At 39.8% G+C, this 15,149-nt stretch overlaps 2 protein-coding genes across 2 annotated transcripts in view; one reads left to right on the top strand and one right to left on the bottom strand.

Annotated features, from left to right (window-relative positions):
• LOC115912715 (aspartyl/asparaginyl beta-hydroxylase-like) overlaps nucleotides 1-8,132 on the top strand; it is a 74,875-nt gene extending 66,743 nt beyond the window's left edge. The window contains exon 24 of the mRNA XM_030964387.1: nucleotides 3,959-8,132. Coding sequence (XP_030820247.1) covers nucleotides 3,959-4,109 — 151 coding nt within the window. The 3' untranslated portion in view covers nucleotides 4,110-8,132. The remainder of the gene's footprint in view (nucleotides 1-3,958) is intronic.
• Nucleotides 8,133-8,461: 329 nt separating this feature from the next.
• Nucleotides 8,462-15,149, bottom strand: part of CLVS1 (clavesin 1) — a 96,182-nt gene continuing 89,494 nt past the window's right edge. Inside the window, exon 6 of the mRNA XM_030944058.1 lies at nucleotides 8,462-9,380. Within this exon, the coding sequence (XP_030799918.1) occupies nucleotides 9,293-9,380 (88 nt within the window). The 3' untranslated portion in view covers nucleotides 8,462-9,292. The remainder of the gene's footprint in view (nucleotides 9,381-15,149) is intronic.

The following is a 15,149-nucleotide window of genomic DNA, read 5'->3' as shown; positions in this document are numbered from 1 at the left end:
AGATTCTTCTGTTCTGATTCTCAAGGCTGTTTATTTGCTCTTATCCATAACATTCTTTCTCCAACCTGCCAAGGTCTGTCTGGCAGGTTGGGTTGCGGCACACTGACCTCCCTCAGGGCGGTGTTATCTTTTATATTAAAAACTACGTGTACATTATTTACAATCATTTTCCAATATCTATCACCTATGTTAGTTTGTCTCTACCCTAAACCAATCCAAAAGTGCCAGCATCACAGCAGAAGATGGAGGCCAAGAAGAAGAAGGAGAAAGGCTGCACACACCCAGATTCCTCCATCTTGCCTCCTGAACCCCCATTCTAAAAACCCCAAAATTCTACATTTCACCCTGTGATAAACTCACTAACATTCTATTCAAACTCTTGTGGCTTGTACATCTTGATACAAAGTTGGTAATTGTTTCCATGGGTTAAAATTGAAGGCACAGGTGTTTTTGACTCCAGCCCTGTCGGGGTCTCGAGTCCTCCAGGGAAGCCAGAGGAATTTCCTGGGTTCCGACACCGCCCAGCATGGTTGTTTAGAGGGTTGCAATGGAACTCATCATTTGATGGACTGGCAAGTCATCACTGTCTAGTGCTGTGTTTTACTCCTTCATTTGCAGAAGAGCTTTTTGCAGCTGTTTGGAGTTGGTGTACTTTGCAGTTGAGGGCCTCAAAGATGATCTGAGGGATGAAACACCTCTGCTATGAGGAAAGGCTGAGAGAGCTGGGGTTGTTTGGCTTTGAGAAGAAAAGGGTCCAGAGACAGACCTCATGATAGCCTTTAGGTACTTGAAGGGATCTTTTAGGAAAGATTGGGACAGTTTGTATCAGATAGATTGCAACAGGCCAAGGGGTAATGCTTTTAAACGAAAAGAGGGTCAGTCTAGATTATATATAAGGGAGAAGTGTTTTAATAGAGATGGTGGTGAGACACTGGAATAGGTCACCCCCAGGAATTATAGATGTTCCATCCCTGGAAACATTCAAGACAGGGCTGGACAGGGCTTTGAGCAGCCTGATGGAATTGAAGATGTCCCTGCTCATTGCAGGTTTTGCCTTTAAAGGTTCTTTCAACCCAAATTATTATGATTCTATGTTTCTTGTTCTATATAGCGTTGATCATTTTAGGTCACTTGGCCATTTTGAAGTCCTAGCTCTGTAAAGTGCAGGGTATAATGCACAAAAGTGGTAGGTAAATAATATCCAGTTATCATAATCCAACATCTCTATCAAGGAAGGTAACCTTATCTTGAAATGAAGGTGAAGGTACAGCCATTGTGCAGAGGCCAGTCTGAGCTCTCACCTTTAACAGGTGACACTAGAGCTGATATGGAGAATTATCTGGAAATTACCCCAAAGTGGCTCAGCACCAGACCCGAACAATATGGTGCCTGTGTTACCACTGAGAAGTGTTTCTCACACCATCAGGCTTCTAGAAAATATTTATTTGCATGCTAATGGTGGGGTTTGTAGCCTTTTCGAAAGGGGCTAATAGTCCCGTCAGCTTTATGACTTTTTCTTTGTTGTGCAAAACAGCCGATCCCATTATGATGCAAATTATAGATCCTGGGTTTTAACCTCTGAAGCTACTTCATCTGGGTGCCTGGGTTTTTATTGTCCTTAACTGAGTTGCACTTTCAGGCTATTTAGAGCAGTTCTTTTCAGGCTTGATTTAATTAAAAAAAAAAAAAAAAAAAAAAAAAAAACCAGAAACAAAAAAAGAAACTCAAAAAAAACCCTAAACCAGCGGAAAACCCAGCTACTCCCCCAACAAGGAAAACGACACTAGATCTCAATTGCTCCAAACAAAGCAAAGCAAAGCCATATCCCCCAACCCTCCCCACCAAACACCCCTGGCGCCACCTCCCAAAAAAACCCTACTCAAACCCACCCAAAATTAACCCCCCCAAAAAAATTCCAAAAACCCCAGAAGAAAACCCCAAAAAATAAACCAACCCCAAAAAATCAAACCAAACTAATTATACAACCCAAAGTCTGCTTGAATTTTTTTACCACATTATAGCATTGCTAGTGGTTTACTCCCATGGACTTTAATAAAACCAGTGTAACTTTAGTGCAGTACCAGTAACTCAGGGTCTGTGTGGCATACAACATTTTCATTACCAGATAACTGATGTGATATCAAAAAACCCCATATGATCATATCTGAAACATGTAAAAGGCTGTTTACCTGGGCCTTTAAGGCATGTGCAAGTCAGTGTGAATTTCTTTTACTATGTTATGCTCTCTGGTTTCTCTACTCTTGTTTAAATTATGTTTAGCTGATTATTTCAATTGATCCTATTTCAATTTCTTTTCAGAACATTACAGCACAACTCCATAAATTTTGATGGTTACTTTTTCCTTTTGCTGAATTAAAAATATGGAGATGAATTGGAAGTAGGAACCTAGTTTCCACCCTGTTTTTGAAAAAGAAAATTGTTTTCCCTGTAAATGAATACAGCTGAATGAGCTTAAGCAATGCATTCCCATCTTTGATGGCAAGGCCTTTGTTTCTTTACCATTTTTACTGTTCATAGTGCTTATTTCCCTCTGAGGGCATCCATCCTCTTGGATTGCTTCAGCTCCTGAGGGCCCCTGTTTAAAAAATGTGTGTGTTCGCGGCAGAGTGACTTTAGGAAGGAATGTCCCTTTGACCATTGCTACCTTGACTGGTATTTATCCACTCTCACCTGGAGGTGCATAATCAGGAGTTAAACTTCTCTTCAAAATTATGAATCCAGGCCTCAGCAGGCTGGAGAAGCTGCCAGCTGAAATGTGATGAAGTTCAACAAATGCAAAAGCAAAGCCCTGCAGCTGAAAACAGATAAACACCTTGCAGCTGTAGTGGCTGGGTGATGACTGCCTAGAAAACAGCTTTGCAGAAAAGGGCTTAAGGACCCTAGGGGCCAAGTTGAACATGACTTATAATCTTCTTTTATATTGATGAAGTCTAGCTGTGTGCTGGACTGTGTTAGTAAATTTGTAGGAAACACTTTGAGCAGTACAATTTTTTCCTCTCTCTTCTGCATTCAAGACTGCCTCTGGAGTACACTGTCCAGTTTGGGATACTTTAGTACAGAAAAAGTCATCGATAAACTAGAGGGACTCCAGTAGAGGATGGATAAGATGATTAGGAGGAGAAACTCTACAAACTGGTTTGGAGTCTGGAAACCAGAAGGCTTTAGAGTAGCCTAGTTACTCTCTTAACTACTAATTGACTGGGAGGAAGACAGAGCCGGACTCTTTTCAGAGAGGTGCAGTTGTAGAATGAGAGGTAATGAACACAAGTGACAGTGAAGGAGCTTTCATCTAGGTAAAAGGGAGTTTTCACAATAGGATGGTAGCGTGCCCATGGTTGCAGATATCTCAGGCTCTTCACTAGTGGTTTTTTAAATATTTCATCTAACCTCAAAGTTGGATCTGACTTTGCAGTGAGTCCTCCTATGAGCGGAGCCTTGGACCACATGACCTTCCAAAGGCCTTGTTCTGATTTTTAGAAAAAGCAAATTGATTTAAAGTAATTTCTTTTTGAACCATATGACCATGTTACTAGTCATTCCCTCAGTTTCCCTCTCTTATGTACATCACTGATGTATCTGATTAGAAATGAAGGAAAGTGGATTATCACACCAGTACTGTACTCACTCAAGTAATTAAAAGTATAATAAATAACATACCCCATAAATGTCTGAATGTGTTTGTGAGCATAACTGTGCAGAATGAGGGGGAAGGATCCCTCAATAATATAAAGGTCCATTAGACTAATCTTTCTGTAGTTTCTTTAAATCTCCCATACTCCTGTCTCTCTGGATTAGGCAGTGAAATCTTGGCTATGCAATCTGTACTGTTTAAATCTTTCTCATACGTCAAAGAGCATCTTCAGAGCTGACCTATAGCTTACCTGCTCCATGGCCCTTCAAGTACTACACTAAAGTATGTTCCTTTTTTGTTTTGCAGATACTGGGAAGAAGGGAAAGTTCTTATTTTTGATGACTCCTTTGAACACGAAGTATGGCAGGATGCTGAAAGTTACCGCCTGATATTCATCGTAGATGTGTGGCACCCAGAGTTAACAGCCCAACAGAGACGTACCCTTCCTGCTATTTAGGGGGTTTCTTCTGATGTGTGGAGCAGAGGAGTATTAACTCCTTTGGAGTATGAAAATAGGATTAATTCATCCAGCATACAAAGTAGAACAAGCATTTTAAGGGTAAGAAAATATAAGGATGACATTCTACAATCACAGTGGACTTGGTTTAAAAGCAGAAAGAAGCCATGTTTTGTTTCATACAGCACTGATGTGTATTGTTTTTCTGGCTGCAAGTCTGAAAACACAAGTTTTGCCAGCCAAAAAGCAATAGATCTGGATTTTCAAGCTGAGGAATGTGCAGATGTTTTTGCCATGCCTGTATTTTCTTTACAAAACCAGTCAGTCAGTCAGTCACCTGCTTGATTATGTTCAGGCACATGATTTATGATTTTACATCTAGGGAATACTTCCTGGCCTTCTGGGAAGCAACATGTAAGATATTTGCAAACATATGCACACAACTGACTTTGAAAATCAGTATGCAGGTGTAATGTTAGCTGCTTTAGGCATAGAACATGTCCCTATGTTATCACTGTAGATAATGTGAATGGATTATATGTGTTTTGTACTTTTTCTACCTGAGTAACTGTATTTTTCTAGCTTAATTATGAACAAATCTTCTTTAATTAACCACTATTTTTTAAAAAGGTGATATATATATAAGTGTGTCTCTAGCTATCAGCAGAAGGAAAACACTATATATGAACAAATTTCATTTTTGCCAAGTGTGGCCTTCTTTTGCCTTCCTGGAAATGTAAACAGAAACTTGCATAATAGCTGCCTAGTGAAGCTTTGATCTTCTAAAACAGAATGGTTCTCTTAGTTAGCAGGTGACCTTCAGTTTGATAATGTGATTTTGGAAAATGCTGAGCAAATCTGACATTTTGAAGTACTTGACCATTCTTAGGATTATATGGTGAGCTGCTGTTTCTCCTATCATTACAAAAGCTTCTGGTGTAATATCCTTTCTCTACCCACCAAGGGTCTGGGGCCCCTCCTTCCAGGGGCTCCTCCTTGGTTGCCCTTTGGTAATCATTCAGCAAAAAAAAAAAAAAAAATATTTTCTTGTGCTTTGGGCAGAAGGACAAGGTCCAACTTGGCTTCCTGCCGGAATGCCGAGCAGACAAAGACCTTCAAGTTATTACCTCGTATTAATTTCCAGTGGCAGCATTCTACAGAGTGCTAGAATGATCCTCTAATTGACCTCATGGCATTTTCCTTGTCTTGAAATGAATGACATAATGCTGAAGTAGTCTGATCCTGGTACTGTTTACAGTGTACTCTGTGTTTGCCATACAGAATTTACTATATATTAAAGAGGCCTATTTTCAAGAAAGAAAACTAGTTAGATGTTTAAGCAGATGGCAGATCTTCTAGGTCTGTACTGTTTAATGGGAGCTGGAGTGTGCAGGACCCTCTACTTTTAACTTCTAAGAACACTAACAGGAGAGAGAGCAGAGATTGCACTGCTGATGTTTGTGGCTGGCTGTTATATCCTCAGCCACAGCACCAGCTGGGTGTGGACAGGGGTGCTAGGATGCTCTGGGCATCATTACTGAGGATTGTGAATGACAAACACTAAGCAAGGAGGCACTGAGATTGCTTATTCTCCACAGCTTTGACTTTCTTGTCCAAAAGACATGGAGCAGTTTTTATTTGTGTAGTACTCAGTGGTTTATTGCTGCAGAGTCTACATCATGGCATTGGAGTATCATGACCTGAATGTCACATTTGCTGAAGCAAACTGCAGATAAGAGCTTTGCATTCCCATAAACAGAATGCTTTTCAGATTCTTGTATTTTACTAGGTCATTAAATCTTCTAATGCCATATAACACATGGTGACTGCACCATAAATTAGTATGAACAGTTTCTGGAAGTGTGCACTTTAATTTCCTTTTTTGAATATTAAACTGATAAACCCTGTCTATTCAATAGTCACTTTTAGACAGCTAAGATAATTAGGTTTTAACATGTTGTCCATATCAAAAATAATAATGAAACTATACACAATGTACCAGAAAGTAACAGTTCTCAGTTAATAATAATGAAAAGCTGTAAAGATTTATAAGTTTCACTGAATATAAAAATGCTTTTGGAGATCATTTAAAAATCATGCAAAACTGGAAATAAGGTACTTTTTGTGGGGGGTAAAAGAGTAAAAATATTTTTGAAATATCCCATTAGCTGTCAAGTCAGAGCCTATATTTAATATCTTTTTGAAGTGATCAAGCAGTACAAATTATAAGGTAATTCTCTAAAATAAAGACTGTGTGTGTAAAGAAAAAATCAAGAACTTCTTAAACAAAAATTGATGATTTAGAGATATTTTTATTAATGTTGCATTTTAGTTTCTATAACTCAGAGTAAATGCTAAAGAAGTGGTAAAAGCTTTGGAGCTTTATTTATGAAAATCCATGCCGTCCTTCAGATTGTTTCATTGTTCCTTTTTTAGGCTCATACTTTATCTTGTCCAATTGCAATTGGCAAATAGATAAAATTGGCAAATAGATAAAAGTAATGTCCCCAAGATGTGTGTGTGCCAGAGCAGCACTGTTTATTAGATTGTGTAGTGATACATTAGCCATTTAAAAATCTTAAGTGCCTCAAATAAGACAAGGTGTTCCTGCAACACTGAGGGAATCTATTCTATGCCCACCTGTCAGGGAGCAGAGAGTGGATAATTTTATTAGGTACAGTTACTGGATTAACTCTGTATGTGGGGAGGATATATAGAGCAGAAATTCTGCAGTGAATTACTGGCATATTTTTTAGGTGTTCCTGTTTGCCAAGTGGTATTCTGTCTTGGAAAGGCTTTTCAACATTGGAAATGCCAAGGGAGGAAGTAAAGTGGTTTTTCAATGGAAATCCATTGCAATTTGCATTTTTTTGGTTAGATTTATTTACAAAAAAAATGGCAGACAAGGGCAATGTAGTCTGTAACACAGTATGTACTCATCACCATGTTCCTCCCTGCCTGTTGTTACCTTGCTTGCACAGAATCTGTGTAAGAGCCTACAGTTAAATGCAGGCTTCATACAGTTAGATACAAAGCATCATATGTATTTATTCATATCACAGTTAAAGAAAGTAAATCATTTATCCTTTGTGAGGTTTGATCTTCAAAGACTAGATTTCAGTGGTATTTGCACTTCTTGGGCAGGGTAAGACCCACTTTAATGAGCAGTGACTGTAACAGATCATCACAAAGATTCAATGGCAGTGGGAATAAGTGTATTAACAGAGAAAAATCACAAACCAAAGTAATTCTTCCTCAATGCTGCAGTATAATAGCAAATGTCTGTCTTTTTTTGTCTCTTTTGGTTTTTGCTTTCTGCTTTAAGCACATTCTCTTTGACACATCCAAATGCCTTTTAGTCTCTGTGAGCCCAGGGAAGAGAAAGGAGCTGCTACCAGGCCTTGACATCCTTGTTTCCTGTAATAGGTGGTGATGATGTTGGGTGGGGGGGAGTGGAAGAAACCCCAAAGATAAATGGGCTCAGTCATCTTATTTTTTTAATGTTCCTGCAAGCTTCTGCTTCTTTTTCTCACTCCTGTGTTGCCTTGCTGGGACCATCTGCAGCCTTAAAAGCTGGCTCTCTGTCATGGAGGCCAGGCTTTGTGTCAATAAGTGCTGCAGTAAGAGGTTAGTCTGAGTGAAGTTATTCTGTACAAAAACTAGTGGGTGTATTGATAGGATCTGGCAGGATGTCCTTTCTGCCCTGTGCAGCCATAAAATGTTGTTGTAGATAAAGGCAGTATTTTGTTAGTCCATCCATTAGGGCTGGCCATGTCCACTTGAACTATATCATCACTTCAGCCTAACACTTGAGAATTCAGTGAGTGTTCCAGCGCACATTAAAAACCCTTGTGCCCATTATCATCTCATTTTCTATGTACAGTTTACACTGCTACCTTTGATATATTGTTGCCAACTGCTTGTTCTAGTGAATTGTCAATGTATGGCAATTTAATTGAAGATTTAAAGTGTGTACAGTGATTGTAACTGTTTTAAGAAATAAAGTCACTGCACATGCAATTTTATAATGATTGTTCTTTTATTTCTTTAATCTGGTTTCCATTTCAATGAAGGGATGGTACTCTCTTTGCAGCTAGAGCAAACAGAGATAAAACAAACTGATCTTTGGCATTTCAGTTCTTCTATTCTTCAACATTTCCCTCTAGCAGAAACTTGTATTGGATAATTAATTCTAAGTTTTCCTTTTTCATTTTAACCATGGCCCGCATCTGCAATCAGCATACCTTTCTGGCTACACTTTTCCCTGACTGCAGGAGGGGAGGGGGTAAATGGTTCTGCAGAGCTTTCATTTGCTGTTGTGATCTAAAGGAAACAATCTGGATTGAACCATTAATCACTGCTGAATTTGTCCAGTGTGCCTCCCTGGAACCACCCCCTTCACATGTGCACACACATGCACACGCACGTGTCTTATAGGCTCCTAAATTGCCTGTGGAAATTTTGATCATTATTAAAATCAAGTAATTGCATTTCAAATTGTGTGTGTTTGCTGCTCACACAGCTCATTCCACTTATCTGGCAGTTTTAGAAGGGCTTCAAAAGTTGAGAACAATTTTTGCTAGATACTGAAATGTGACCCCCGTATAAGCTGCGTGGATGAGGCAGTCGCAACGTGTCATGTTGAATGGCATTATGCTGGCACTGGGGTTCTTTTTTAAATGCAAAATCCTTCTGTAAAACTCAAGTACTCTATAGATGCTGATGATTCTGCCCTCTAACTCAGATTACACTTGCTGATTACAGCGTAAAGTTTAAATTTGAGATGCTTTTCTTTAAAACTCTTGCAACCTTCACTTCTATAAAATGAACATCCCTGATGAAGTCTTCAGAAACACTATGAACACACCCTGGTTTCTTTAAACAGAGAATGCAGTCCCACCATTTCCAATATTTTAATGTCACAAGTCAAAGAGAAAAAAAAACCAGAAATCCAATTCTTTGTGTATGGACAGACTGCTGTGTCAGTAGAAGTTTCTCAGTTTTTGTTCAGCACCAGCCCTGGGGACAGATGGCTGGTGACAGTTGTTACTGGTCAGGAAACACGAAGGACTTGTCATCAAGCGAGACGCGTGTGTGCGTGCATGTGTCTGAGTGTGGTGTGCTCCGTGGGGTTCTGCCAGGGTGGAGGTCTGCTCATGGATCTCCCTGGGGCTCCTGAGAGCTCAGTCCAGAGCCAGCAGTGGCTGGGTGTTCTCACTCTCCCCCTGGTCTTCGTGTTTCAGCGTGCCAGCTTCCACCACGGACTGGGACCTGAATGCAGAAAAGCACACATGTTAGCAATGACTGCTGCAGATGCACTCACCTCCCTGGGGTCCCCGTGCTTCTTTTCATGATCTTTGCTTTAGTCCATTCTCATCTTTATGGCTTTTTAATTCTTTTCTGTGGAAAGCATAAGGAATTCGGGAAACACTCCTTTAAATACAAGCAGGGAAGGGAGTCTTTGAAGATCTCAAATGCTTTCAAAATATTTATTGCTTACCTACTATCCCTAGTGCTGAACGTGCTCAGCAACTTAAAGAGCTTCCGGGGCAGAGCTTCCATGAATAAAGAAGATAGGCTTAATATGATGATGAGGGAAGTCCAGTCCTGCAGTTTATCTCCCTGTCTAAACCTTTGAAGTATAACTTTATTTAAAATTCATTTCTGCCTCCAAGGTGAGAGGCATCGTTTATACTTTGTTATTAATGGATTAAAAAATTCCAACACGGGAAAAATGAGTAAGCATTACAGAAAGAGGAGCATCATGATTTCTTGCAGTAACAAAAGCTGAATGGGGTCAAAATTGTGGGAAAATTCAAGACTATTTAATTTTCTGAGGTCTGTGTGCTGTAATGTTTGCTTGCTGAGCTATAAAAGGAGGATCTGATGAATTTATTGTTACAGAGATTTGTTATCCTCCATTTTCTCTGTTTTGGGCTAGGAGTTGCCTCCCAGTTTGGAGGAGACAATGAGCTTCAGAGCAAGATCTCTGAGTGAATCTGGAACTTTTAGAAGGGGAAATTTTTCATAAGTGATGATAGAGTCATCCAGACCAGGCATTCACATAGTGCATAGTATTGTTATAGAGAGCCAGTTTTCTTGTGGTTAGCTTTTAGAATTAGGAGTAGCTTTCATTCCATACATGATGCATTTGTAGTTCCCACTTATTCATTTATGCTTTAGCTATTTTGTGAGATTAGATGTCACCTCTCTTTTGATAAGAATCCTTAATAAATTACATCCTTTGGTACTGCAGGACTGAATATCGTGACTGTGAATAACTTGTATGATAATTATTCCTATTCTTATGCCTGGAGCTTTCATTAAAGCATAATAAAAAATTTTCATTAAAAAAAATCTCCAAAGAAAGATAACAAAAACTAGATGCTCAATGGGAAGACTTTATGCCATAATTTTCAAAGAAATTATGTTTGCCCAAATGTTTTCACTGCATATTTTTTACAGATATGTGACATGAATAGTGATTTATGGTTGCATTTTAATATAGAAAAGCAACTGATTTGGGAGATTATGCTAAATGGCAATTTACATATTTCTAGTATGAGGCAGCAAAAAATAATCATGTGGCATTCAAATTGTTATGGAATGGATTGGAATCTCAACGTCACCAGGTTTTTATTTTCTTTTTGACAACCAGATTAAATTATTATTAAATAGTACCTGATTAATACTCATCACCAGTGTGTTGTTTCTGTCTGACCCACTGCCCTTCAATGAATATAAAAAGTTGTGTATCCTTTGCAGCATTTCCCAGCACACAGCTGAAAGTTTCTGCTCTAAGTCAACTGTGAAAAATCTGAAAATTTTTCCTTTTGTGATCACTGCTGATCATCTCTGCTTTCATCTTATTACAAACTCAATAATTCTGGCATTCTGTAACAGCAAGATACAGGGTTCTCCACTATAATGGTACTTGGATGTACACCACCTTGGGAGCAACATAATCCCAAACTATTTGTTCAGGTCCTATGCTGTTTCTTTTTTCACAGAAACAAAACATCCAGAGCACTGAGTAAATGTGTTGTAACCCACCTGACCTCCAAAGGCCAAAAGCTAAATTATTCAAATGCTATGCCCGGCCCTTCTGAATAATGTGGGGAGGGATCCAACTGAGATTTTTGTATCTACCAAGCTCTGCAGCAACAATTTCTTTTCTGTTTCTGCTAAAAGTTGCTTAGATTGCTATCGTAAAATTCTTATATCTATCTGGAGGGCACAGTCATGGTTTGAACAATCATTGCTATTTTCTAAGACACAACAAACGATTTGTGTTTGGATTTCCATTTCCCAAATACATCAGAGGTTTCTTTGCTGAAAAGTGTTTCCAGTTTTCTTTTTAACTTACTTTTTTATGTAGAAAATAAAAAAATCGGTCAATTCTGAAAAAGATTCTAAAACAATTTTTTTCATATTCTTCAGTTATGGTAAGTATTAAAAATGTAGATGGTTGGGTTTTGATGATATGAATCAATGCAGCTCACAATCTAATGTAGTAACTTAGCATGAGATATATATTTCACTGGCCTAAAATATCCTGAATGCATTCTATAGCTTTACTTTAATGATAGAGGAAAGATGATTTGCAGTAGGCCACTGCTGTAGAAAGCATTTTCAGCTGACAAGTAACTATAGAATCACAGAATCACAGAATATGTTGAGTTGGAGGGGACCCATCAGGATTATCAAGTCCAACTCCTGGCCCTGCACAGGACAGCCCCAAGTCACACCATGTGCCTGAGAGCATTGCCCAAACGCCTCTTGAACTCTGTCAGGATTGGTGCTGTGACCACTTCCCTGGGGAGCCTGTTCCAGTGCCCAACCACCCTCTGGGTGAAAAACCTTTTCCTGATATCCAAAATAAACGTCCCTTGACTCAGCTTCATGCTCTTTCCTGAGGTGCTGTGACTGGTTAGGAGAGTAAAGATATCACTACCTTCTCTTCCACTTCCCCTCATAAGGATGCTGCAGACCACAACGAGGTCCCCCCATCTCCTCCAGGATAAAAAACCAAGTGACTTCAGTTGGTCCTCATGTGGCTTCCTGTCCTGTCCCTTCAACATCCTCATTCCTTCTTTGGACACACATTTCTCCTCCCGTTTATTGTTGTAAGTATTCCTTCCAGTCCTGCATCCACCTTGTTAAAGAAGCTGTTGAGGAGCACAGGGCTGAGGATGGAGCCCTGCAGAACCCCACTAGTGACAGGCTGCCAGTCTGATGTCACCCCATTGACTGTAACTCTTTGTGCCTGACCCATGAGCCAGTTGCTCACCCATCACATGGTGTGTTTATTCAGCTGAGTGTTGGATATTTTGTCAAGAAGGACACTGTGACAGACAACATCCAAAGCTTTGCTGAGTTCTAAAAAGATCTCATTTACTGGCTTTCCTAGATCAGCTAGGTGGGTTACTCTGTGGTAGAAGGAAATCTGGTTCGACACACAAGACTTTCCCCTCATCATCATGCTGAATGTGACCAATGACTGCATCATCCTCCAGGTGGTTTTCAGTACTGCCCAGAATATTTTTTCTGTGATTCTACTGGGTACTGAAGAGAGACTAACAGGCCTGAAATTTCCTCCTTCTTGCCCTCCTTGAAAAGTGGGACATTTGCCAGCTTTCAGTCAGCTGGGACTTCTCCAGATCGCCAAGACCACTCAAACATCACCCAGAGAGACATTGCAGTGACATCAGACAACTCTGAGGATTCTCAGATGAATCCCATCAGGCCAAATGGATTAGCAGGGATCCAGCTGGAGCAGCAGATCCTGCACAAGTTTGGGGTCAGCTGGGAGTTGATCATTGTCAGAGTCATGGTCCTTCAGCTCTGGGCACTGAGATTCCCTGTATTTTTTGGCTGTAGAAATTAACATAAGACAAATACTATTTGGAAGAAGCACCCTATCTATTGGTTTCATCCTGATCTTGTGTACCTAGCACACATGTTTAGTTCAAGGAAAGCAGTCACATTCTAGGTATGTGCAAGTTTACACACTCTTTAGGGGGTTTGTATGCTGGCTCTAGCACTGAGCCTAGTGAGCCTAAGACTAGTTTTTCTTTTTAAAGTACTGCTACCTGTTTTAGCTGCATTAACATTTTATTCAGAGGACTTCACAACCACATTTCACATTTTTGATACAACCTGTTCATGGTTCTTGAAAAGATGTGTGTGTATCTAATTGCACCTTAACCTCCTATTGAAAAATAAATTGCAGTAAGACACCAAAGTACCCTTGCCCTGACTAGTCTTTGTAAATTGCATCTTTGCATTCAAAGCACTCTCTTGCACAACAATTTAAGCCATTTTGATTTAAAATGATAAATGAGCAGTACAAAAATTCCCTTGTTTGGCAAGCAGGATTTAAGCTTTGGCCCTGTCAATGCAGTGGACACTGTTCTGGTGGTATCCTATGGCCAGCAGAAGTTGTTCATGGCACCAGACAAAGGCATTTCTGTTTCACTGTCTTTCCATACCAATATGTTCTGATGGGGTGGAGTAGTAGAACATAAAGGAATCATCTCAGTAATACTCAGTGACAGAAGAGGCAACAGACATAGATGGAAATACAGGAACTTGTATGTTTTACTGGGGAATGTTTAAACACTGAAACAAATTGCTCAGAGAGGTTGTGGAATCTTCATGCTCAGAGATATTCAAAATCCAGATGGACAAAATCCTGGACAAGCTGCTCTATCTGACCCTGCACTGAGCAGGGGATTGGGGAGAAGATCTCCAGAGGCTTCTTCCTCAACCTTTCTGTGATTCTGTGCCCACAGAAATACCAGCTTTTCTGAACCATCCCAATTCATCTTTCTCTATCCTGAATGGGCAACTATTTTCTTTACAAGTCAATTATGCCTTTGGGGTGTCAGCCTTCACAGTGTGGATGACATTCAGCTGCTAAACATAGATATCTGTGGCCATTTAGGGCACCACAGGGTATCCAAAACAACTGATTAGATAACTGAAGGTTATGGCTGTCGGTTTCATGAAAGACTTGTAGAGGACTCATGTCCTCCTGGAGTAACAGATGGAGGCCAAGAGGCCATCATAGTGCCTAAAACCATTTAATTATACTTTGCAAGATGAATGCAGCTACTTTGTCATGTTCAAGAAATGTCCAAGTCATTTTGACCTGAGCCAGATATGAACTAATCATCTAAGCAGGAAACAGAAATAGCACTGGCCTTCTCCTGTCAATACATTTTAGTCACTTGTGTTTTGATTCGTCTCATTATCAGACATCTATGGTCACTCTGTGCTACAAATGGCAGAGAAATAAACATTCTTGGGGTGCTATTCATCTGACTTGTTCTAAACTTATGGTATAAACATATGATTCATGGGTTACCTGCATTTGAGTCCCTGCTCTGATGAGTTCTCATCTGTTAAAACCAGGGAGAACAGATTTCATGACTTATGAGGCGATGTTTCCTACATATCATAGCCACAGCTGCCTCACACCTTCATTATTCACCTTCACTATATTACCTTCAGTACTCACCAGAAACGTGACACTTGTCCTGTGTGTTCTGCAGCTCTGGAATTATCAATGATTATATGTGAATTCAAAACCTTCTAGTTTCCTTCCTTTCTCAGCTAAAAATTCTCAGTGACCACTTTGAAAGATACTTGGCTGTGGAGAATCTGGTTGACTTAAATTTTAACACAAGTAGGCAATTGTTTGTATCACACAGATAGGGTCATTGCCCCCAGCTGGCAGACACTGTGCCTGTCTTTCTTTAACATGATCTCTCTGGGAGACTTAGCTCCTGTAAGAGTACGTGATCACAGTGGACTAGGAGCTAAATCTGAAGTAATTAAAAGACAAGTCAATGCCCACAGACTTTACTAATCTAGATTCCAAGGCTAGGTAACCTTTCTTAGGAGAACAAAATGAAAATGGAAAGAGGAATGAATTCTCAGTCTCCCTTCTGAACTCTAGGTACCATTTGAGTGTGGTCCATTTAAAGCGTCAATCAAACCCCCCATGGTTGTTTTACTGTTCAGCAAGAGTATTTG

This window comes from Camarhynchus parvulus, chromosome 2 (assembly GCF_901933205.1).
Source record: "Camarhynchus parvulus chromosome 2, STF_HiC, whole genome shotgun sequence".
In the NCBI taxonomy this organism is placed as follows: domain Eukaryota; kingdom Metazoa; phylum Chordata; class Aves; order Passeriformes; family Thraupidae; genus Camarhynchus; species Camarhynchus parvulus.
Note: the sequence above shows the minus strand (reverse complement) of the source record. Positions and strands in the feature narration are given on the sequence as shown.